Source organism: Heliangelus exortis, chromosome 3 (genome assembly GCF_036169615.1).
Source record: "Heliangelus exortis chromosome 3, bHelExo1.hap1, whole genome shotgun sequence".
In the NCBI taxonomy this organism is placed as follows: Eukaryota; Metazoa; Chordata; class Aves; order Apodiformes; family Trochilidae; genus Heliangelus; species Heliangelus exortis.
In genome coordinates, this window is record NC_092424.1 from 26,695,790 (window position 1) to 26,719,269 (window position 23,480).

General features: G+C 39.7%; 1 protein-coding gene across 4 annotated transcripts in view; it reads left to right on the forward strand.

Moving 5' to 3' along the window:
• DISP1 (dispatched RND transporter family member 1) overlaps positions 1-23,480 on the forward strand; it is a 98,609-nt gene that overhangs the window by 45,700 nt on the left and 29,429 nt on the right. For 2 of the 4 annotated variants that reach the window (XM_071739726.1, XM_071739727.1), the window contains exon 2: positions 11,044-11,580. The exons of 1 other annotated variant lie outside the window; for it this stretch is intronic. In XM_071739726.1, the coding sequence (XP_071595827.1) occupies positions 11,075-11,580 (506 nt within the window). In that variant the 5' untranslated portion in view covers positions 11,044-11,074. Of the gene's footprint in view, positions 1-3,465; positions 3,602-11,043; positions 11,581-23,480 lie in introns of those variants that run through there. One more of the 4 variants, XM_071739728.1, reaches the window with a different exon arrangement.

A 23,480-nucleotide genomic window follows, 5' to 3' on the forward strand; every position in this document is an offset into this window, starting at 1 on the left:
CATCCCCTCTCAGCCATATTTTCTCAAGGCTAAACAGTTCCAGTTCTCTCAGTCTTTCTTCACAGGAAAGATGTTCAGGTCCCTTAATCATCCTCTTAGCTCTCCGTTGGACTCTCCAGTAGATCCCTGTCTCTCTTGAACTGGGGAACCCAAAACTGGATACAGTATTCTGGGTGTAGTATACAAACTATAATTTCTTTGGATCTCTAGTCTGGCTATCAACATAACAGTATTTTCTTTTCCTAAGGATTGTATACATAATTCTGGAAACCGTATCAGTGTATTTACCAACTAGTGTTTTTACTATTTGATTTTACTATTTAAGCATCATATGAAAAATGTCTTTTAAAAATCTCAGTACAAAAGCTACTTATCATTATAAATTATGATAAGAGATGGTTTGCCTGTTTTTCAGAGTTTAAGGGTTTTTTTCTTTGATCAGAACCTGTGAACCTGTGGAGTACTTTCGCTTGTCAGAGTGGCATGTCTGTCTTCAAGGACTTTTAAGTTCAAATCACAAATTTTTAAGTAATTGTGAAAACTAAAAGTAATAATTAATCTTATTAAAAGTAATAATTAATCTTCAAGGTGGCAGAATAGTAAAATTTTATTCTAATAATTTTCTTTAATGCTTAGTGAAGCTCTGATAGTTCATTTTATTTATGATAGAAGTTCTGTCACTTGTAAAATGTATTGATAGATCTATAGGTAGGTGGAACTTCCTAGTGGTTTGAGGATTGTATTGACGTAAACCAGGGCTAAATTAGTAAAAGAGATGTCCTGGAGATTCTCTGCATATATGCATTCCCAAGTGGTGAGTAGAGAAGAGTGTTACTCATTTAGCTTCTTGAGACTTCCACAAATGAAATTTGACATCCCTGATTTGCCTTGAATCAGTCTAAATTCTTCTATCCGTTTCTACTTTCCCCCTGTTTTCCTGTACCCGCACTCCATTTGCCGCAGAGCTCTGTTGTTTATCCTAATTACCTGCAAATGAAGAAGTCTGCATTTGTCTGATCTCACTGGAGATGAAGTGGGATAAGTTGCAACACTGCAAGTTGAATATAGTGCAGAAGAGGATTTTAAAGGGTGTATGATGGAGATGCCAAAACCAGGAGTGTGCCAGGGGGACAGTGAACAGCTAAGGGTCTTCAGGGATGGAGCACAGTCTGGGGGAAAGGCTACTCAGTCACAGTGGTGAGTTTGCTTTTCAGATAGTCAGGACTTGACTATAAATCTGCAACTCAAATATGTGATTCAGTATTTAAATCCAGTTTGCACAGGAATCATTTTATTAAGCATAAACTATGGACATACATTATACATTCATTTAACTGTTGTCCTTGAGAACAGTGTCTGCAGTAAGTGGATGTGCTAAGATATAGTAACAATATTTTGTGCAATACACATAATCTAAAAGCTTTAGTATACTGTAACCCATTAGATTTTTATAGTGCTTTTCTTCCTAGATACCAAAGCAGTGAGGAAATATGTGCCTCTTGACACTTTGAGGTGGTTAGAAAATACCAGTGATACAGTATCTGCAGTGAGCTGATATATAGCAGTTTTTACATATTTTAAGAAAAACTGTTACTAATACGTTCTTCAAAATTATGTAGAGTTTTGTGACTTTGGAAAATTAGCTTTGACTTTATTACACTTCTTATTACACAGAGATACAGAAAGTGAATACTGTATTGTAGTCCTGATTCTATTTTGAATTATGTTTTGAACTTCTTTGGTTTGTGGTATTGCTGTTTTGTTCAATAAATACATCTGTTTTTCTTGTATAAGAACTGTCCTGGATCATTAGCACTGAGTGACTCTGCATTGGATAAAAAGCACATTTTCTGTTAGGGAATCCATTATTGTTAGAAAAACTATGTTTTACATAGGATGCTGATGGTGTGTGAGAAGTGAAGACAGGACAGCTGATGCCAGTGGAATTTTCCAGTTGGAGCTAAGTGAGAATTCAAGGAACACTGGTTTAAATCAAGAAGTTTCCACTTCGTGGGGAAGCAGCACAAACTCTTAGCACCTGTTGAGAGCCAGATGCAATGGGCAGAGAGAGCTACCATTCATAAACACATGGACCATACTTAGGATGCCTAATTCCAGGGTCACACTGAGGAAAGCTATGCCCCAGTGTTTCCTTTGGTATGATTTTTTTTTTTTTTTTTCTCTTTTTTTTTTTTGCTTTACAAAGAGCAAAGATGGTTGTGGATGAGAAAATCCTTTTGCTACAACCAGCTCACCTTGACCCTGAAAATAGAGCTCACGTGTTTCAAAGGGGAAAGAGAGCTCTTCTAAAAAGCCCGTCCAGGTGGGCTGTGACCTGTTCTGGAGTCAGCGGGGACTGGTTTATAAGATCTGCCTCAGGAGATATCCAGAGCTGAGGAAAAGCCAGGAGTCACCTCCGAAAACATGAGGCTTGTGAGGTTTGGTAGTTTGAGTATACACCAGGAGAGTGGATTGAGACCAGCTTGTGGCATTTGCCATTATAGTGTTTCTAAAATTTCCTCATAATATAGCTCTGCCAATTGACTGTGATGCTTCCCACTTTAATACTGAACTCTTTCTAAACCTTCTGCTTCATTCTTGAGGTCCAACAATTAAGGCTTTAAAGATTCCCAGAATTTGGCAATTTTTTTTAGTTTTTTAAAAATTATTATTTTATTTATTTTCATTTTGACTTGTAAGTGACCAGGCTATCTTCTCTGCTCATGGAATTTTCAGCTTTTTGCAATAATATTCTGAAATAATAGAATAATTCAATTTGAGTTTAGGAGTTCTTGTTTTTTAAAAAATGTGTCTAAGGAGTATGTGGAGATGTTAACATGTGGACTACGAGGATGAAGAAAGCTCAAGAGGAAAGGTATTTTAGCTTCAAGTATCTTAAAATCTGGTGGGGGGAAAGCCCGATTTTTCCAACTAATTTTATTCCTGTTGAAGTGTCAGAGATTTGTAGCTACACAGATACATTTTGTAAGAACTTCTGACAAACAAATGATGAAGTAAGAACGTGGGGCTTGAGGAGATGACCAGGAACTAGTGAGGATTGAAGTGAGGTTAAAAAAGCACTCTAAATGACAGGCGGTCCGTTTTCAGTGTCCCCCCCTTCCTCAGCTGTTGCCATTTCAGAAAGGTAGGTGGCGAGGTGATGTCCCTTGCCCTTCCCAGCCGGGCATCTGTGTCATGTGGGGCTGGCCCAGGATCCGATGGGTCGGGGCAGAGACGAAGCAGCAGAGAAGCGGCGCTCACCTCCGGATCCGCCTGAACCAAAGCAGATCCAAGGGGGGCTGGAACCGAGGGCGGGGGGCGGCCCCGGGCCCCGCAGCGGGGAGGAGCCGGCGGGTGGCTGCCAGCTCCCGGACCTGCCGCTGGAGGGGGCGGAACCGCCTCCCCTCAGACCCTCAAGGAGAGCTTGGGGTGGGCCGGGCCGGGCCGGGCCGGGGTTGGCGCTCCCCGAACGGAGCCATTGCTGAGGCGAGAGGCGGAGCGGGCCAGGTCTCGGGTGGCTGCGGGAAGAACGGGGAATACCTGGATGGAAAGAGGGCTGCCGCCTTCTCCTCACGGCTGATTCTTCCGCGGCTCGGGTCTGGTGAGTGTTAAGGAGAGTGTTGTGTTGGATTGCTCGGAACCTGGCCCTGCGTTCCCATGGAACAGCTGAAACAGCTTCCCGTGAAGTCTGAAACAGCTCAGGCTTTCGGAAAGCGCTAGGATGTACCTTTAACTAAGACTATTATTTACCTTCAGTTTATTTACACTAAAATACTGCTCTGCAACGCCAGTAGACTCCCGGGCTTGTAAAAGACTTCAGCTGGGTAGAAATGCCGTAGAGCTTTCCACAGGATCCCGATAGTGCTGAAGAGCCTAATGAGAAAGAGAAACACTCCTCTGTTCGAGGTCCAGGTATTTCAATAGAAGCGGTCTGTGTATCCCATCATTTGACATAAATAGCGCAGCTTAGCAAGTGGGAGACTGAAAACAGCAAGTGAATGGAAAAAAACCTCAACAAAATCGGCAGTTCTCCCATGTTTAGCTTTCGAAGAAAATGGTTGTTGAGGTGGTAGTGTATGACTGTTTTGCTTTATTTTCTGTAGCTAAATGCAAAAAAATGCCCCGTGCTTATCAAAAGGTGTGACTGCTGGTGTGTAACTATTTCATGTGCTCTGGCATTCTTACCGAGTGTTTTGCTTGTTTGATATACAGTAGTTGTAAAATTATCTTATTGCTTCTATTAAAATATGAAGAAAAAATGCTTTTATTTTTAACAGATTCTTTAAAGATATTCGAACATTGCCTTTAAATTTGGACTGAAAACATATAAAAAGTCTGCTTCTAAACAGATGGCCGAGAGGTTTCTTAACCACTTACATAAAGCAGTAATACAGCCAGGGTGGTTGTAGGCATAGCATAGCTGAAGCTGTGTCCTTGAGTATTGCTTCAGTGTCCCTTTCCAGCTGTTACAATTGATGTGTTGATCACACAGCAAGATGAAGTAAAAAGCTGTGGCACTTGCAATCTGGGTAACTCCTTTTACACCCAGAGGACATATTTTGGTTTTCCCCTCTCTTTGTAGGCAAGATTAGAGCTATTTTGGATCAGAATATTTGCCATTACAAAATTTAGATGTCTTTCATATGGTAATGGAAAGTCATGTAAATCGAGTAAATCAGATTTAGTATGATGACAGTGTCACAGTTGTAAGCAATATTTTGGGTTTTCTAACAGCTTTCCATGCTCTTAAACTGTGCTGAAGTATGCCTGCTTTCCAGAGCCATGCTCATTTTTTCTTGAAGTAGTATGTAGTAGAATGGAACAAATCCAGTAATTTCTGCTTATAGTTGTATCTCTTTCCAAAACTCTGAGTATTTGAAGCTTTTTCAGGTTTTCCTAATACACTTTTTTCCCATTTCACACATGTATATATACTTAAGCTATTTAAAAATAAAGTTAGGATTATACAAATGTTCCAGAATAAGGGTGTCTGGGGCTCCTTGCTGTTTCTATCAGTAGTTTAATTAATATTTATTGTGAATTCTGACTGTTTAAAAAATGACTGTAGTTAGAGCACTGCAATTGATTTCTTTAATTGAAGCCCTGCAAATGATTTCCATAAATGGTCCTTTGTTGTTTGTGTCAGAAGAAGTAAATTTAGCTTAAAAGCAGAGCAAAATCTATTTCTGAAGTTCTGGAGAATACTTTTTCTCACTCTTGGCAGTCTTTTCCAGCTCCCTGACCCCACAGCTGTAGGTGGTGGGCCAGTTCCTCTGACACCTTGGCAACAGTGGCTCGCTGGTGCCCATCTGTAGCATGAGCTGTGTTCTTGGCATGGTGACATCTGGAGGTTCCCTGTCACAGGACTTGCAATTCCCCAGCCAGCCTGCAATGTGGGAAATGAACTCATGGTGTCTCAGGTTCAGGACTGGGCAGCTTCTCAACTTCTCAGTGAGGGATGGGAGGGCTAGTTGGCTTCTTAAACCCTTGCTACAAAATGGAGGAGTGGAAATTTCCCTTTTGAAAACCTCTTCTGCCTCATAATTGTCTTCTAGCTGCTACTGCATGGTAAAATACTTAGATCGCTGAAAAACTTCTCATTAACAGGCAGACATTAATTGAGAAAATGCTGATTTATAGACTGTGCAGAAAAATAAATGCAGATGCATTAATAAGTATGTCACCAAATCTGATGTGTTGATAAAATAAAAACTAGGGAGTCTTCTTGAAGATGAAATATACACTTATTTTAAAATATACTTTAAATGCTTGAAAAACAAGTGGAAAGGACAGGGAAGGCTTGTTCTGGTAAGCATCTATATTTTGTATAATGGAAGCTTTTCAGGGAAGCCCTAGTGGTTAACAGCTGAATTGGAAAAGCAAGAATTGGGGTATTGAGAGAAACCAAGCACCACATATGAATGCATAGGAGTAAGAGCTAGAGAATTTGAAAAATGTCTAGCTGAGAGCCAAAATGGAGGTGAACAACCATAAAACATTAAAAAGCTGCTTGACTTTCTAGAGACCATTTCTATAATAGATAACTAGACATCTCCCATAAAACCAAGTATCAAACAGCAGGCACCACCTGTTACTCCTGCAAGCACTGAGAAAAAGCAAAGATGCAAAGAATTTTGGTCATGTGAAGGAGGAGAAAACCCTTCTTAAGGGTGGCTGTGCACTGGCCGGCACAGCAGACAAAGTCTGGAGGAGATTTAACAGAGTTTACAGATTAAGACAGTTTAACCCAATTGCCATGTGAAAAAAAATTCATCATCTTTAGAGACTATTAAGTCCATTATAATACTGCATCTGGAAGGAGACTTGATAGGTAGCACTGGGATTGTTAAATATTGCTTTTTTAAAGAATGCACTGCTTTTGGTATTCAGCTGTTTTAGGTGAACTTTTGATATGAAAAGACATTTTTGTAACTTCAGACCTCGTGTTCATCTCAAAACCATGAGCTGACAGATCTGCAAGATCCCGAAAATCTGGACTGCTTCAGCTGGCTGAGTGGCACAATGCTGACTGTAGCTGAAAGGCTTTAGGCCGCTTCTAAATGAAATTTGAGTTTTATCCTACCTTAAATGTTAATATCTTATCTTATATACTAGGGTGAAGTACAGATTTTTGGTTTTTTGTTGTTTTTTTTCTTGTATGGTTAGAACAACCATAAGCACTTACCTGTTTTGTCTTCCAAATATATGTTATATGTACTAATAATATACTAGGTTACACTACATTTCCACTACATCATTCCCTCTTGAATTTACACTTCTGTCATTTTCAACTGCAGGCATTATGAGTCCAGATGGGACTGAACCAGGCTTTTTAAGCCTTTCTTTAAAAAAAACAAAAACCAAACCAAAATCAAAACCAACCGAACAAACTCAAACAAAGAAACTCCCAACCAAACAAGAAACTTTAAAACAAAGAAAAAGTTTTTCAATTGCAGCCAAAGGAACAGGTGAACTAAATCCAAGTCTAAAAAGAACACACTGGTTAGGGAACACTAAATCCCACATAATTTCAGTGTGGTACAGCATTATTTTATTTCCTGAAGGGCTTGAAATGCAGATGGCAGATGTCTGCTGGGTAAACTGTGTTTATTGTTAGTTCCACAAATAATAGAGGGATTACTTCATAAAACTGTCACTAAGTAACACTGCCTTTGCAGACCTTGGTACTTTCCAGAAATGACACTCTTCCAAGCTGTTGTTTAGAACTGCATGGCTAAAGTACTTTCTTAGTAGTTGCAGTAATTAAAGATAATACAAGTTTTTGTTCCTTTGTGGTCCAACTGGCGGAATTTCTACAGAGATACTAGTGTTTAAAATACTATGTCCAGCTAGAGACACTATGTCCGTGCAATGCGTTAAACATGTAGGTTAACACTTTTTCTAATTCTATTTAATCTTCTGGAAAGGGGGCTGTCTACATTATAACCTATGTTATTTATAACCTCGTTATTCAGAATAACTGTCCATTGCTTCAAAACCTTCAGGTGTAAATTGGAATTAGTCTGAAAAAGACCCATTCTCTTGGAGACTGCTAAATCCGAAAGCATTTTGAGGAATGCATTAGAAATAAATTTCAGCGTTGAAAGAATTCAGAACTCTCAAAGACTGCATTTTCAAAATTCTTGGGCTTAGATTTTCTTTTTTTCTATGATGAACATGTTCTTTGTTTTCCCAAGCCCATATGCTTAAAATCTTACTGTGCTTTTACTTGTTGCATTTAACTTGACTGTGCATCCTTTAAGGGAGAGATTCTAAGATAACTATTTCTGTGGACTGTTACATCTCACAATAAATTTCCAGCCACTGCATCTGTGGTAAGAGACACAAAATACAGAGAGATAAGAATAAATGCTAAGAATTATCAGCACATGAAGTTTTGCTGTCAGTGGAACTACAGTTTCTTATGTTAATTGTAACACAAATTAAGTACCACAGTACATAATTTTTCATACTCTCAAACGTGAGTGACACAAACCATGGATAATATTAGACTTGTCAAGTGACATCAACCATCTTGCATTTGTTTAAAAAAAGAAAAACTACCAAGTGAAATTTAAAAAATACAGCCCAACTTGTACTCTAGTGAACTGGTTGGAGTCCCAATTCTTCTTATCTGTGTTTGAATAAAATAGTTTATCAGATGGCTACCTGAAGCATGCAAAGTTGTCTTGCTTACTTTAATATGGCATTGAAAGAGCTTCAAGCAGGTGCTCCCATTGCCTTGCTCAAAGACTCCGGAAATGGACAAAACTCAATAGTTTATCAAACCTTAGGAAGAAAGAATCAATTTGACCTACAATATTTTTATATCCTAAGATATTTCATTGATAGCCTGTTTAAAAGCAGAATCATATGTTGTGGTTCTGATGATTATTATCTTTGGCTTTTCTTTGAATTTACTAAAGAGCCTTCCTGAAGATTGTGTTTAAACTGAAAGGCATACAGGTAAGTATTACATCTGTCAAAAAAAAAAAAAAAAAAAAAAAGAAGAAAAAAAAATAGTGTTTTTTTATCTTTGATCATATTAAATGGAGGCTGCTGGGCTATAATCACAGTGTCAGGAATCATAGGAGGAATACAGACACACTGAAGGTCCCAATCCTGTGTGCCTGTGGTGGGATTGCCCAGCTTCTGCATATACAAGGGCCATGTGTGCCTTGTGCCTAAATCTATGGTTTTCTTTATAAAGTGACTTGAAACAGCTACTAAAAATTACATTATGTTATCTCACTTGCTGCATGTTGTGGGTTTAAAGCAAAATCGATGGTGCATCTGTCTTCTTTAAGGGATAGGTATTTGCAGTAACTCCATGCTTTATTTGCAGTTACACTAATAGCTTGCAGAACAGTAACTGATTAGTGTACAGCAGTCTCAAACATTGATATGGATGTGTCAAGCTAAGTTAGAAACAGAAATGTAATGTCACTGTGTGACCTGTCTCTTATATGAGTGAAGGTGAAAATAAGCAGCCAGAAATTTCTAAAACGCTGCCAGACGACTCCAGAGGAGGTTTCTCTGCATTGATGTCCAGCTCTCCTTCTGTCTACTTCAGGCTTTGAAGCTGCCTTCGGGGACAAGAAAAAAACCAGACTGTTCAAACATAGCAGTATTTCACATCACGAATATGTCTCTTCAGACTGAAATGAGGTTTAGCCAGCCACTTGAATTTACTCTCTGTGCTCAGCAGAAAGTCCTCCATGGGCCTGACTTGCCTGGGCCAGGGGAGGGGGTACCCAGCAGGAATGTGTGGAATTGGAGGCTTGAAAAAATATGCTCGTTGAGCAGCATATTCTCCTGTTCTGAGCGGTTATCTTAATGAAAGCAACTTCTCAAGGCATCTGGCTCTGCACATGATCTAGAACAAATAGCAGAGGATTAATTTGTGTTTCAGAACTGAAGGATTTAGCTATGTCTAGGGGAGGTGCTGCATGGGGGGGCTGCTGGGGGATAGCATTCCACTCTGCAAAGCACTTTTTGCTCGGATTTGGTGTTCAGGCAATTAAATAGCTCAGCTGGCTGAACAGATTTAGCTCTCTGAACACTCAGCAAAGGTATTGGGGAGGAAAACGAGTTAGAAACTTCCTCGCTTAATTGTCTTAATCTGTATGTTTTGTCTTTCTGTAAAGTTCAGTGTCTGTAATTCAAGCCTTGCAATTTGGACTTGGAATGTTGATAAATGCAGTATCAAAAATGCAACAAAACAGTTAGCCAAAACAGTTGTAATTAACTGATTTTTTTTTTTAGCATGTGTTGTTTTATTCTTCTAAATAGTACATAATTAGTGTTCTTTCTTCCCTGTTCTCTTTTTTACTCACCCTTCCTCCCCTTGTAAGTTGGAAACAAATTCTTACCCAAATGTGATGTTTGACCTTTTGTTATTTATCAAAATAATAATCTCCAATTTATTTTCAATGCTTAATAAAACATGATTATACTTAAAATGGGGGAAACTGGCTGCTGCAAATGTCTCAGATAAATTTTGATTTTGACCCAAGCTCCTCAGTCACCTTTCCAGTGTTAATAGCTTTTGCTTATGTAAATTTTGCTTGAAAAAGACAGTTTAGAAGAAAATCTTTAATATCTTTTCTTCACAGCATAGTGCATTTTTAACTGCCTTTGGAGTACATGTCACTCAGAAGCATGAGCTTCTCAGTCAGCAGTAATTGAGTGCTGGAGTTAACTGTTTTGAAGCTTGGGAAAAATATGTGGTTGTGTTCTGTCTTAGAATCATGGAATCATGTAGGTTGGGAAAGATCACTGAGTCCAACCCTTGACCTAGCCCTGCCAATTTCACCATTAAACTATATCCCTAAGTGCCACATCTACATTTCTTTTAAATACCGCCAGGGTATCTTTTTAGTATTAGTAGCAGTTCATTGAGCTGCTAAAAACAGAGTCTGCCATCCAGGAATTCTGACAGATGTCTGCTGAAGTGGCTTGATTTATTTAAACAAGGCATTAAAAAAAAAATTCATTAAAATACAAATATGCCTCCTATTCAATAAAAGTTGGAGATAGAAAAGGAAGCTACAGAAACCAGCTTGTTAATGATTAATAAATAGTCTCTACTGTGTGCTCCTGTCTCCTGCTTCCTTTCAAAACACACAAGCAAATTATAGTGCAAGGTGTGGATAGTTACACAGGTTATACCAAAATCTGTTTTCATCAGTAGTGGCTACCACTTAGTTTTGTGCAAATTTATTAAATAAATTTATTTATTTTTGTGTACTTATGCATCTCAACCATTTCATGTTAACTTTGACCCAGGAACTGTCAAATGTGTGTGTTCATTTGACTTATATTTTGCCTTAATCACTGAGCTTTTATGTAATTTCACTCTTTAACTTTTTGTTGAACAAGTGAAGGTTCTTCAAAACATTCCTGACAGTGTGTGTGACTCTTCTGCTTTTCCTTGTGTTGCGAAAGATGAAGATGAGAGAGGAGCTTTATGCTTGTTAATGTTATTTCTGAGCATCTAAAAATACTGCAGCATTCAGAATTTTCCTTTATTTGTTTCTTCAGGAACACCACATGTCCAGCAAGAACTTGGAGCATGGCTATGAGTAATGTCAGTGACTCTGTGGTTCTGAGCAATGGCAGCATCTTGTCAAACGCTACTGGCCCAGGTATCACTACAGCTAATGATGGAGATGTCATGGTCCAACAGCTCTCACCCAAGGAAACACCAAGAACAAAAGCAAGTCCAAATGGCTGCCTGCAACTTAATGGTACACTCAAACCATCATTTCTGCCTTTAGACAACCAAAGAACTCAGCAGGTGTTGTCGCAATGCTGTCACCCTTGTCCATACCACCATTCTTTAAGTTGCCATAATAACAAGCAAGAATGTCATTCAGTGGTTGGCAGTGCAGCACCATCTCCTATGACTTCATGCTGCATGCAGGCACATACTGAGTATTCAGCATCTATTTGCCAAAAACACACCCCTGTATATCAGCCTGCCTGCTGTCTTCAGCCCTCCCCGTCTTTCTGCCTTCACCATCAGTGGCCTGACCATTTTCAGCATCAGCCTGTGCAGCAACATATAGCCAGTATAAGGTAAGCAGTGTGCATTATTTGGTGCTTCTCAGTGTGGGTAACCTTTTCCATAACTATTTCATTTTCTTACAAAAGCAGAAGATCACAAAGGAAGGTGAACAAAATTTTTTCCATAGTGTTTTTACAAGTTAATCTTTCATACGTTACCAATTTTTTTTTCTTTTTCTTTTTTTTTTTTTTTTTTCTTTTTCTGAAGAAACCAGAACAGGAAACCAGTTCTGATCTGCTAAATAAATATTCCTGAAGTGAATTAGTTCTTTTTGGGGGTAAAAGACTTCTTTTTCTTTGGGATTATTTAGAAGCTAGTAACTCTTTTGCTATACCTAGTGTACATCTATTTTGTGTGAAACAAACCAGTACAGAGATAGCTAAGAAAACACTGAAATAACTCATATGTCTGTATAGTCTAATCAAAATCTGTATTCTCTCAAAAAGATGCATTGAAAAATGCTTTCAACAGTTCTATTAATGTGTTTTTCTTTGTCAAGTCAGCTGGTTCAGTGAGTTGCTCCCGTGTCTTTTCAGTCTATGTATCTGCTAAACTTCAAATTGTGCTTGGGCTGAGAAATTTTGGATTGTTCCAGGTTTTAGTACTTTCTATCCTCCACTTCATATGAACTTGCCTCTTTATATATGTTAGCCTTGGAGTTCCAGTGACAGTAGTTCTAATAGTTACAAGGAGCAACAAACACAAGCAAGATCTATAGCCTTCTGGTTCTGGGCAAAATCAGTCAGACCAAGAAGCAGTTCTGAAAACAAATTCCCAATTGCAGTAAGACTTCATAGCTTTCTTTAAAGTTTTTTTGTTTCTTTTTTTTTGAGTTGCAGTTTAGCCAAACTGGATGAATTTTCCCTGGGGTAATGAAAGATACCCTTCTCCTTGCTGTCCAACATCTGCATCATTGCTTAAAAGCTTGGAGCTGCAAGTATTTCTTGGTCAATATACAGTGATTTTTGTCTTGATGAAATGTATGAAGTAATTTTAAACTTCTGAGACTGTCAGGCTGGGACAAATATGTAATGTGGAAAAAAGTTAAAGTGAATAAAGTTTTTTTCCTTTATGTGCAAGCAGATGAAAATAAGGATAATAATAAAAAGTGCAAGTTGTATTTCCTCAGCTAGTTACTTGTTTTACAAATGGAAAAAAGTGAAAAGTTGTTGGAGCTGCTTACAATCAGACACTTTTTTCCACCCCATACTTTTTAAAACGTTGAGTAAAGATGAAAACTTTTATGTAATTTTATATGCAAAGGGATGCTGAAGGTCTAGCCATTACAGAATCAGTCAGTAATACTTTTCAAACTGTCAAAATGGGCATGCTGATTTCACTGCTTTTCTCCTTGTGCATCAGGACTGTAAAACTTGATCTGTACTCCATGTCTTAAGGAAGGGAACAAATGTGATCCATAATCTGTATTTCTTTGCTCAGTCAAGAAAAAAATAACGAAAAGTTCTCCCAGGTATGGTAAACCAATATTTTCCATAGCACTTCACAAATACAAAGACTGTGAACTGTTCCAATTCGGATCTTGAGCCAAGATGCTTGTTTTCTCCTTGCACTTCCTCCCCACGGTGTATATTTGTACATAAATGCATGTAAATAAGAATGATTTCCACTCACAGAGGCAACAGCTCTGGTGCAGGCACATGTGCATGGGGGAAGAAAATCAGTGAAAAAAGGGGCTGTTACAGAGCTTCTGTGAGCCAGGAACAAGCCCAAACAGTGCCAGGGGCATTCTGCACCATCCACCCTGGTGTGGTGACTGATGCCTCCAGCTCAGAGCTGTTGGAGGTGGTTACTGTACAAACCTCAGGCTGTGCTAAGTGCCTGGACCTCTTGCATGGGGCAGAGTTAGGTGGGAAACCTGCGTGTGTAGGTTGCCCACCTGCTCTGGCAGGTGGCAGAGCTGAAGGAAACTGTGAAAAGGCCGCATCACATCAGGAAGGCAGAAAAGGAGATGGATAGCTGGATCCAGGCCCAGGCTGCAGGGAAACCACAAAACTATGGTCACACAGCCAGCAGCACGTGCAGAAAGGAGGAACATCAACAGTGAAGAAGAAGAGTAGAAGATTCTAAAGATAAAAAACAGCAGGAAGAAGAGGCTTCCCTCAAAAACCGAGGTGCACTGCAGGAACACGGTTCTGCAGACTGGAGAGGAACAAAACCAGTCTGCATCAAGTAAGTTCCTGGAACCAAACAAGGCACCCCAACCACTGTGTATCAACAAGCAGAAACAACAAGAAACAAGGGGTGATAGTGGTGGGAGACTCTCATCTGAGAAGTACAGAGGCACCTGTTTGCCAACCAGACCCACGCTCCAGAGAGGTCTGTTGCTAACTATGGGCTTGCATAAGGGCCATCACTGAAAGACCACCCAAGCTTGTACATTCCTCTGGCTATTACCCCCTCCTGCTGTTTCATCTGGGTTCCAGTGATATAGCAAGGAGCAATCTGAAGACCATGAAGGATTACAGCACCCTGGGAGCAGCAGGGACGGACTCAGGAGTACAGATAATCTTTTTGTGGATCCTCTCAGTGGAAGGGAATGGGCTTGAAAAGGCAAATTGCATTGGAAAAATCAATAAATGATTATGGGAGTGGTGCCACAGCCAGGGCTTTGGCTTCCTGGATTGAGAAGCCTGGTCTCCTGGGGACTGAAGAGATTCATCTTTCAGGAAAAGGAGAGAATATCTTTGGCAATAGGCTTGCCAATCTGGTTAAGACTGGTTAAGGCTTTGAACTAGAGATGCTGGGGGAGGGATCCTCAGTCTATCCCACTGCCACCACTTTGAAGGCTGTTCCTGTAAGAGGTGCCCTGGGCCTGAAGAAGGATCATAGGCCAGCAGGAGAATACCTGAAATGGAGGAAAACAGAATCCCAGGCAGTGAGGCAGCTTTAGTGGAGGCCTGACAGAAATACCTCCATACAAATGCACACAGCATGGGAAATCAGCGGGAGGAGTTACAGAGGTGTGTGTGCTGCAGGGCTCTGGTGTTACTGCCATCCCTGAGACGGCTCTTTAGGAAGGACAGGCAGGGGGTGTCACCCTCTACCTCAGTGACCAGCTGGAGTCTGTGGAGCTCCACCAGGAGATGATGAGGGACTGACAGAGACCTTATGGATCAGGGTTGAAGGGAAGACAGGGGAGGTGACATCACATTGGGGATCTGCTATAGGCTACGTGACAAGGGTGACAGAGCAGCTGAGGCCCTCTACAGGCAGATAGGATCAGCTTCTCCTTCACAGGCCATGGTCTTTATGAGGGACTTCAACCACCCCAATATCTGCTGGAGGGGCAACACAGCAAGGCAGCAGCAATCCAGGAAGTATGGAATGCATTGATTGCATCCTTCTCCAAGTGGTAGAAGAGCCCACTAGAAAAAGTGCTATGCTGCACCTTGCTCTCAGCAATGAGGATGGGCTGGTTGACAACGTGAAGCTTATGGGCAGCTTTGGCTGCAGTGACCATGAAATGATGGAATTCAGGATCCATATGGCAAAAAGGAGGGTGTGTGGCAGGCTCACTACCCTGGAATTCAGGAGAGCAGATTTCAGACTTCAGGGTCAGCTTGGTAGGATACCATATGGATGGGAGGATGCCATCCAGGTAGTATGGGAGAGAAACCCAAGAAGGCTGGTCAATATTCAAGGATTACTTTCTCCAAATCCAGAAGATTCCCGAGAAGGACGAGGGCAGGCAAGAATGCCAGGAGACCTGCATGAATGAACAAGGAGGTCCCAGATACTCTTAGACTCAAAAAGAATGTCTTTGAAGGGTGGAACAAGGGACAGGTAGCCTGGGAGAAATACAAAGTTGTCCAAGAAGCTAGGGATCAGGTTAGGAGAGCAAAAGCCTAGACAGAGTTAAACCTGGCCAGGGACATCAAGGGTAATAAGAAAGGTTTCTACAGGCACATCGGCAATAAGAAACAGAACAGGGAAAATGTGGGCCCTTTCCAGAAGAAAACAGGAGACCTCATCAGGCAGGATATGGAGAAGGCTGAGGTACTCAGTGACTTTTTTGCCTTGGTCTTTACCAGCAAGGGCTCTGGCCATGCCAACCAAATCACAGAAGGCAAATGCAGAGACGGGGGAAAGGAAAATCTGCCAATTGTAGGAGTAGAGCATGTTCGGGACCACATAAAGAACTTGAAAGTGCACAAGACCATGGGACCTGACAAGATCCATCCACATCTCCTAAGGGAACTGGCAGATGAGTTTGCAAAGCTGCTTTCCATCATATTTGAAAAGACATGGCAGTCTGGTGAATTTCCCACTGACTGGTAAATGGGAAATACAGCCCCATTTTCAAAAAGGGAAGTAAAGAAGACCAGGGGAACTACTGGCCAGTCAGTCTCACCTGTGTGCCCAGCAGGATCACGAATCACATGCTCCTGAAGTCTCTGCTAAGGCACATGGGAAATGTGGAGGAGGTCGTTGACAGCCAACATTACTTCACCAAGGGCAAATCATGCCTGACAGATCAGGTGGCCTTTTATGATAAGGTCACAGTATTGGTGGATGAGGGAAGAACAACTGACATCATCTACCTAGACTTGTGCAAAGCATTCAACACTGTCCCACACAAAATCTTGGTCTCAAAATTGGAAGGATATGGATTCAATGGATGAATCATTCGGTGGATAAGAAACTGCCTGGCTGGTTGCACTTGAAGCAGCGGTCAAAGGCTTGATGTTCAAATGAAGTACAGTGACCAGTGGTGTTCCTCAGGGGTCAGTACTGGGACTGGTGGTGTTAAACATTTTTGTCAGAAACATGGACAGTGGGATTGAGTGTACCCTCAGCAAATTTGCTGATTGCCCCAAGCTGTGTGGTGTGGTTGACATGCTAGAGGGAAGGGATGCCAGAGGGACCTCGACAGGCTGGAGAACCAACCTCATGAAGTTTAACAAGGCCAAGTGCAAGGTCCTAAAATGCAATCCCAAGTATAAATACAGGTGGGGTGGAGAATGCATTGAGAACATCCTTGAGAAGGACTTGGGGGTGTTGTCAGCATGAGGGTGTTGGGGATGTTGACAGCATGAGCTGACAATGTGTACTTGCAGCCCAGAAAGTCAACTGTATCCTGGGCTGCATCAAAAGAAGCGTGGATAGCAGGTTGAGCAAGGTGATTCTCCCCCTCTATTCCACTCTTCTGAGACCCCATGTGGGAATACTTTGTCCAGTTCTGGAGCTCCCAGCACAGAGAGGACATGGAGCTCTTGGAGTCAGAGCAGAGGAGGGCCACACAGATCATCAGAGTGCTGGAGCATCTCTCCTATGAAGAGAGGCTGAGAGGTGAGATTGTTCAGCCTGGAAGAAAAGGCTCCAAGGAGACTTTATAGTGACTTTCCTGTATCTGAAGGGGGCCTGCAGAAAATCTGGGGAGGGACATTTGCGTAGTGATGGACAAGGGGTAATAGTTTTAAGAAGAGGGTAGATCTATGTAAAACAGTAGGAAGAAATTCTTAATTGTGAGGGTGGTGAGACACTAGAACAGGTTGCCCAGGGAGGTTGTAGATGCCTCTTCTCTAGAACTGTTCAAAGTCAGGTTGGATGGGGCTTTGAGCTACCTGGTCTAGTGGGAGATGCCCCTGCCCATTGCAGGGGAGTTGGAAGTAGATGATCTTTAAGGCCCCTTCCAAGCAAACCTGTTCGATGATTCATAGTGGGTGGTTGTTCTACTGTTAGCAGTCATAATAAGGATACAGTCTGACTTTTAAAGCATCTGTACTTAGTATGTATTACTGTATGCAACATATCCCTATCAAGAAGTTACTGTTTCATTCTAGCTAAGGCAACTGAATTTTCTCAGTGAGAAGATTCAGTTTCATTTGCAAAATGCCTCATAGGTGGGCAAATTAAATTAGTCCATTTTCTAAAAGCCACCTAGCTTCCAGCTGCTCTTACCTGTTCTTTAATCCCTAAACATGTGATAAATAGGACTCCGTTCCTATGCCAGGTTGGGGAAGCTGGTCTTCTTGTGTTTTGGCTGGCCACTGGCTGTGGCTGCATTAGTAGACAATACATACATTCAGGTATATCACTTGTGTTATTAGCATGGAACCAAAGAGGACTTCTGTCTCAGAATATACTACAAGATGTGTCTAAGTGTTATAATCTATAGATGGTAAAAGCACGGAGTAACTGGATGCAGCCTTGCAGCTGGATAAGCACACACTCAGGAAGAAGCAAACTGTCATTGGTAGCTACTTTGTAGTGCTAGAGAGAAGAGATGATGAATGTGTATTAATCTTTTACATGCCCAAATAACTTCCTGTAGACAGAAGAGTAACACATGTGTGATATTTTTGTGATCTCTGCTCCAGATCACACCCCAGTTTTATTATATTTTGAGCCTGCAATCTGCACAACAGCTTCTTCAAATATTTTTCTTGCAAGACTATTAGAAATAATCCAGCTTTAAAACATGCATATTTCAATAGAGTTTTTTAAAATGCAGGTTCTCATACAATAGATGAATTGAATTTCTTATATATTCAATCTAGCTTTCATTTTGTTGGTTTTTGTTTGGGTTTTTTTTGTATGTTTAAAAAAAGCATTCAAACATGTTACAGTTTTAAGTTTAAGGGAGGAGAAACATGATTAGATAGAGGGGGCCAAACACTCTTTGCAAACTGTATTGCTAATGCTTACAGCTCTAGGCAGGTAACCAATTGTTGAAGCACAACAGGTTTTGTCAGGTTTTGAAGCCCAAGGCTTAATATTTGTCAGTGACCTAATATTAAAGGAATGTGGCTCTTGTATAACATTGCAGATTGAAGTGTAAAGAAGACATTGAAATAATGCCATGCTTGTCCTATCCTCTTAAAGCTATCTGGATCTGGAATTTTGTAGGGTATTCAGCTTTAAAGTTTAAATTACTTGGAAATACCATCTGTACACCATAACTGAAATGCCTGGACAACTGGTAATTTTCTTAGGTTAGTGGAAAAGGCTTGTAGCATAAACCAAAATATTTTTATTGGTTGATGGTTTACAAAGTGATTGCAGCAAAAATTTGTATTGTAAAAGAAATTAAAATACATCAGCTGCTGGTTGTAATGGTGATGATTTTGAGATATTTCTCTTAGTCTGGACAATCTTGAGCGAAGTCTTTTGTGTTATTTTGTGAACCTATTTAAGATGTCATTAATTCGAACATGTTTATACCTCTTTTTAATGGGCATAATACCTTGACTGTACAAACACTCCATAGGAAATCCCAGCCATCTTTCCATATCAGAATGCAATTGTCTGAGGACTTGATTTGCTTTCTGACAAATGGTCTTGAAACATACCTGTTGGGAGCATGGTATGATTAGTTCTTCCTTTCAGGTACTACTAGATTTTTTTCCATCTTATCCCATTGGAGAGCTTCAGCTTTGTTGAAGTTAACCCTTTTTTGGATGGAATGCACTTTTGTATCTAAAGAAACCTGTGGGGCTTAGAGCCATTGGGAAAGTGGGTAGCTATTTCCCCTCCTTTGATATCCTCTGCATCTGTAGTCATCAGCAACCTTCAGCCAGTAGGCAGTAGAAATGGGGAAGAGGAATCAAGTAAGACTGCTAATCTGAATAAGTGGAAGTATCATGAAGACTGATTCTTGCCAGTTGGAAGCACCAAGTTAGGAATGGAAGAGTAAAACTATACAGCCCAGCAGCATGTTTAGTGGGGTGAAAGGAGAAAAAATAAATAATTAAGGGTTGCATATTCTGGAAGAACTAAACAGTAAGGAAATGTAAAACCAGGAAAATTTTAACATCGTTCCTGTTATTTCTCAAAAAACTACTATTCTTTGTGTATGAATATATGAATGTAAATGGGAACAGAAGAGGAATACTGTGCAGACATTATTCAGTAAGTGGTCGTAGGGTTGTGGAAAGTGTGCAGTAACATTGCTGTGTGTGGCTATCGTCTCTGTCACCAAACAGAATTGCTTCTCCCAGATTTGTATGTGAACTTTTTAAGGGAGAATACCAGTTAAAAGCTGCCTGTATCCTTACTTATCTTGAGGCCAGCTCTTTTGGAATTTCTCTTTTGTGATACAGTTTAGAAAACTCAGGTATATGGACTTAGCAACACCAGGCAGAGGAGAAGAAATCGGGGAGCTGCAAAAGGGCTGATTGTACACCGATAAGGAAACTGCTCCAAGCTGCCAGGGCATGTAATGCTTGTACTTCTGCAATATCAAACCAGTAAATTCATACAGGTACTCTTTACTCCATGCTTTATATCCTCTACCATTATTTACATTTTGAGACTGGACTGCTAATACTTTCGGCTAAAGCAAACAAGAGAATTGTTCTAAAAAGACTCTGAAGCCTCTGGTAAAAAACACAGGATAAAAGGATATGAGCAATGATCTCTCTATGATCATGCAGCCATCTCAAGAGAGAACATGAAAATGAAATCAGTTTAAAGCCTCACAGAATCATAAGTTTGGCTAAGATTTAAGACTGGTATATATATAAATCAATCCTTATCCCCTGCTAGCCTAGTCCAGAGATTTTAGCTCCAAAGCTTTGGTTGAATTGCTGGATTCAAGTTCTTGTTTACTAGACCAACTTATATTCTAAGCAAGGCAAAAACTATGGTACTTCAGAGTCAGGAAACTGTTAAAGCATTAATATCTTCAGACTTCTTGCACATCTTACTTTCAGTTAGATTTAAGCCTTCTTTTGAACTGTTTTGGCATTTTAGATTTATGTGACCAGTTCTGTGATCCTGAGTTCTGCTGTATCTCAGAGAGGTCTGTGCCACACAGTTTATACAATATTGCAGACATACTTACGTTGCAACTAGGAGTTTAAAAAGGGTATCTGTAAAAATGAAAAAGCTGTGAAGTGAGGTTAGAACGTTATAGCTGCCTCTTACCAATTTTGTTTTCCTTCTAGTTACTTGGCATAAAGATCAGAACTGTAAAAAAATAAGAAGCTCTTGTTTTTTCAAAAAGCAAAAGAATATTCGCTAAATACCAATCTTAATAACAGGACTTTGTTATGAAACAGCTCTCTGCTTGAATCCAGGAAGAGGATGGTTGTTATCTGGTACATTCTGCATGGCTTGCAGAGCTGATTATATGCATACATGTGTATACTATATTTTTAAATAGTCTCATTTCAGCAGCAGTAACTGTGCACAAGAGCTCTTACATGGAGGTTTTTAAGCAATATTTTCCAGCTCTCTGTATATTTTCAATTTCAAAATTGTTTCCTTCTTCTGCATTTGATGCCTTAAAAGATTGATTTGGGTTTATTTGTTATCTGAAATGTACTAATGTCTTTTGTACAAAATACTTTTGCATGTATTTGTATTATATGTTAATGATACACTCTTCCCCTAGGAAGATTAAAAATAAATGTCTTGAACAAAACCCTTTACATCAGATTTTTTTAAGCTTGTTTCTGAAACTCCTTATCAACTGTTAGCAGCTAAAAGACAAGAAGTTGTTACCACCATTTCTTTCAGTGTTCAGGATGTTGCAGATATCTTGATTCATGCTGTAGATCAGGAGTTCCTTCATACTGGTAATTTGTACGGGAACAATGCAAATTCAGGCTCTATTCTTAGTTAAGCAATTTATTCCATGCTAAAATTGGAATTCTTTATCCAATGAATTCCCAGAATAAAGAGTCTGGAGGCAGATGAGAAGCACAAACTACATGTTCCACTTCATGTCCCAGCATTAGCAGCCTGGTGGCATACTTGGGGATGGTGTAGTTAAGGAAAGAAAAGGGTATGTGCAACAGTCTCATGCATCCTTCTGAATCCGAGTCCAAATGTGGGAGTCTCTGTTCTGCACGTGTGGAAGAGGAGCTCTTCCTGCAACTAGACAAATAAATTGTCTGTTTTTCTCTCTCTGAAATAATATTCCAAGTCAGTCAATAATTGGGAGTTGTGCTCTCTTGTTTTTTGCTTATTTTACTAATTTTTGCTTTTAATTTTGCTTATTAGTATGAGAGCTTTGTTCTGGTTTTATAAATTCATTTGCTCTTCCCATGATAATTACTGTTCCATGTAGACCACATGCTGAACTTTTCATTAGTCTTGTACAAAGCTGAAAGCAAAGGGTTGACATTCTACAAATAGAAAATACCATTTGTAATTCAGTGGTTAATCAGGTAAAAAATAATGCATCTAAAAAATTCTTAAGTGCGTTTTAAAAAATACAATCTAATTCATTAGTCCAAGGGATTTTTGCAAGCTTTTAATTGTATTAATTAAGCAAATTAGTATTTGTCTAGATTTCAGATTGCTTTGAAGCAAGAATTTTTGCAGCAGGAAAAAGACTTGGAAGGTTACTGCTCTGGTCTGGGTGCAGCTGAGTATCAGCCTGGCTGTATTGTGACCTTGTGTCTCTGCCACGTAGAAACTCCAGATTCTGTGTGTGACTGAAGATAGATTTTCCATGCCCTGTGTCCCTCACTGTTTCTTGACCAACAGAAGAACAAGCAGTCTGACGGGCCTCTGAATTAGTCTTCAGACTAAAGCTGATAATATGAGTGAAATGGTACAAACCATGAATCTTCTCTTTTGTACTAAATTGACTGAAAAACCAGCATCAGCTGTGTTAATTCTTGGGAAGGACTAACTGATGTTTTGAGATTTTTAAAACTGAACATTTACATAAGTGTATTTAGAAAGAAAAACATGTGGCTGAACAGCCAAAATGACAGCAGTTCTGTTGAGGTATAGTTGCTCTCCTGTAGTTTTAATTTAATAGTAGGTTGTGTTAAGGTTCGAATATGGAACAAGACAATCCCAGATGACTAAGAGCAGAAGTCTAAACTAAATGTGACCAGTGATGTGCTTTTCAGTACTCTTGAATAGATGGCATTTGAAAGATTTGGGTATTCCTGCTTGTTAGAAGTTTTAAGTATTCCTTACTGTGGGAGTAAAGTTCAGAAAGAGGAACATCAACTTCTTGTAAGTTGCCATAATTGTCTGTCTCTGTCTCCTTCCAAAACCATATCGTTCCTCTCTGATGGTATTTCAGGATAAGTAATAACAGATGTGCATGTTTTGAAGTAATCAGTGGTACTTGAACAGTGAAACAAAACAAAAACCCCAATGCAGAGGAACAGAGAAATGCACAGGGTGCCTGTGCCATTTGGCATTAATTTTGCTGCATTAAGATTGTTATGAGATTTCTACCCCTGATATCTGTCTAATAAAGAAATCTCTTAAAGTCTTGATCAATGCAAAATGGAAAGAAGATGGTACCAGTAACAGATCAGTGCAGGTAAGGGAAGTTACAGGTAGAAATCCTAAGCTACCAGTATTGATAATATTTCAGAAAGTCTGGCCTTTCTATTTGGAAATTCACTTTTTTTTAAAAGCAATCATAAATAGATGTACATAGTGGACTAGAAAAGCTTGCATTCATCCCTTCTCCCACTTCTCTAGTACTTTTTGTGATGATAATGGGATACCTTTCTACAAAATTCTTGTGTTACATTTCTAGTTTGTAGGATGTTTAGTTCATTCAATCAGGTGGATGAACTTCTGCTGACTTTTTGCTGAACAGTGTTGATTATAGTAAATCTGTTTTTAGTCTTAGTGCTACAATACTAAAAACCTTTGAACATACAGTAAATACTCCCTTTTTTATGTGCTACTTGCTGAGTAAACAAAAGAAATTTAATCTCAGGAGGTACAAAAGGTGATGCTGCATTATATATGTATAGTTTTTTCATCTGTGTCAGTATAAGCTAAGTGTCTTTTTTGTGTAATTAGTAAATCCTTCTAAATCTTTTGTGTTGAGTATATGCTTGTTTTGTATAATGTAAAAATTATGATACTCTAAGTGACTAAAATTGCATACATTTGAACAGCAGCTCAACACCAAAACGTACATTTGAAGTTAAACACTAAATTAGGAAGAAAATTACCTAAG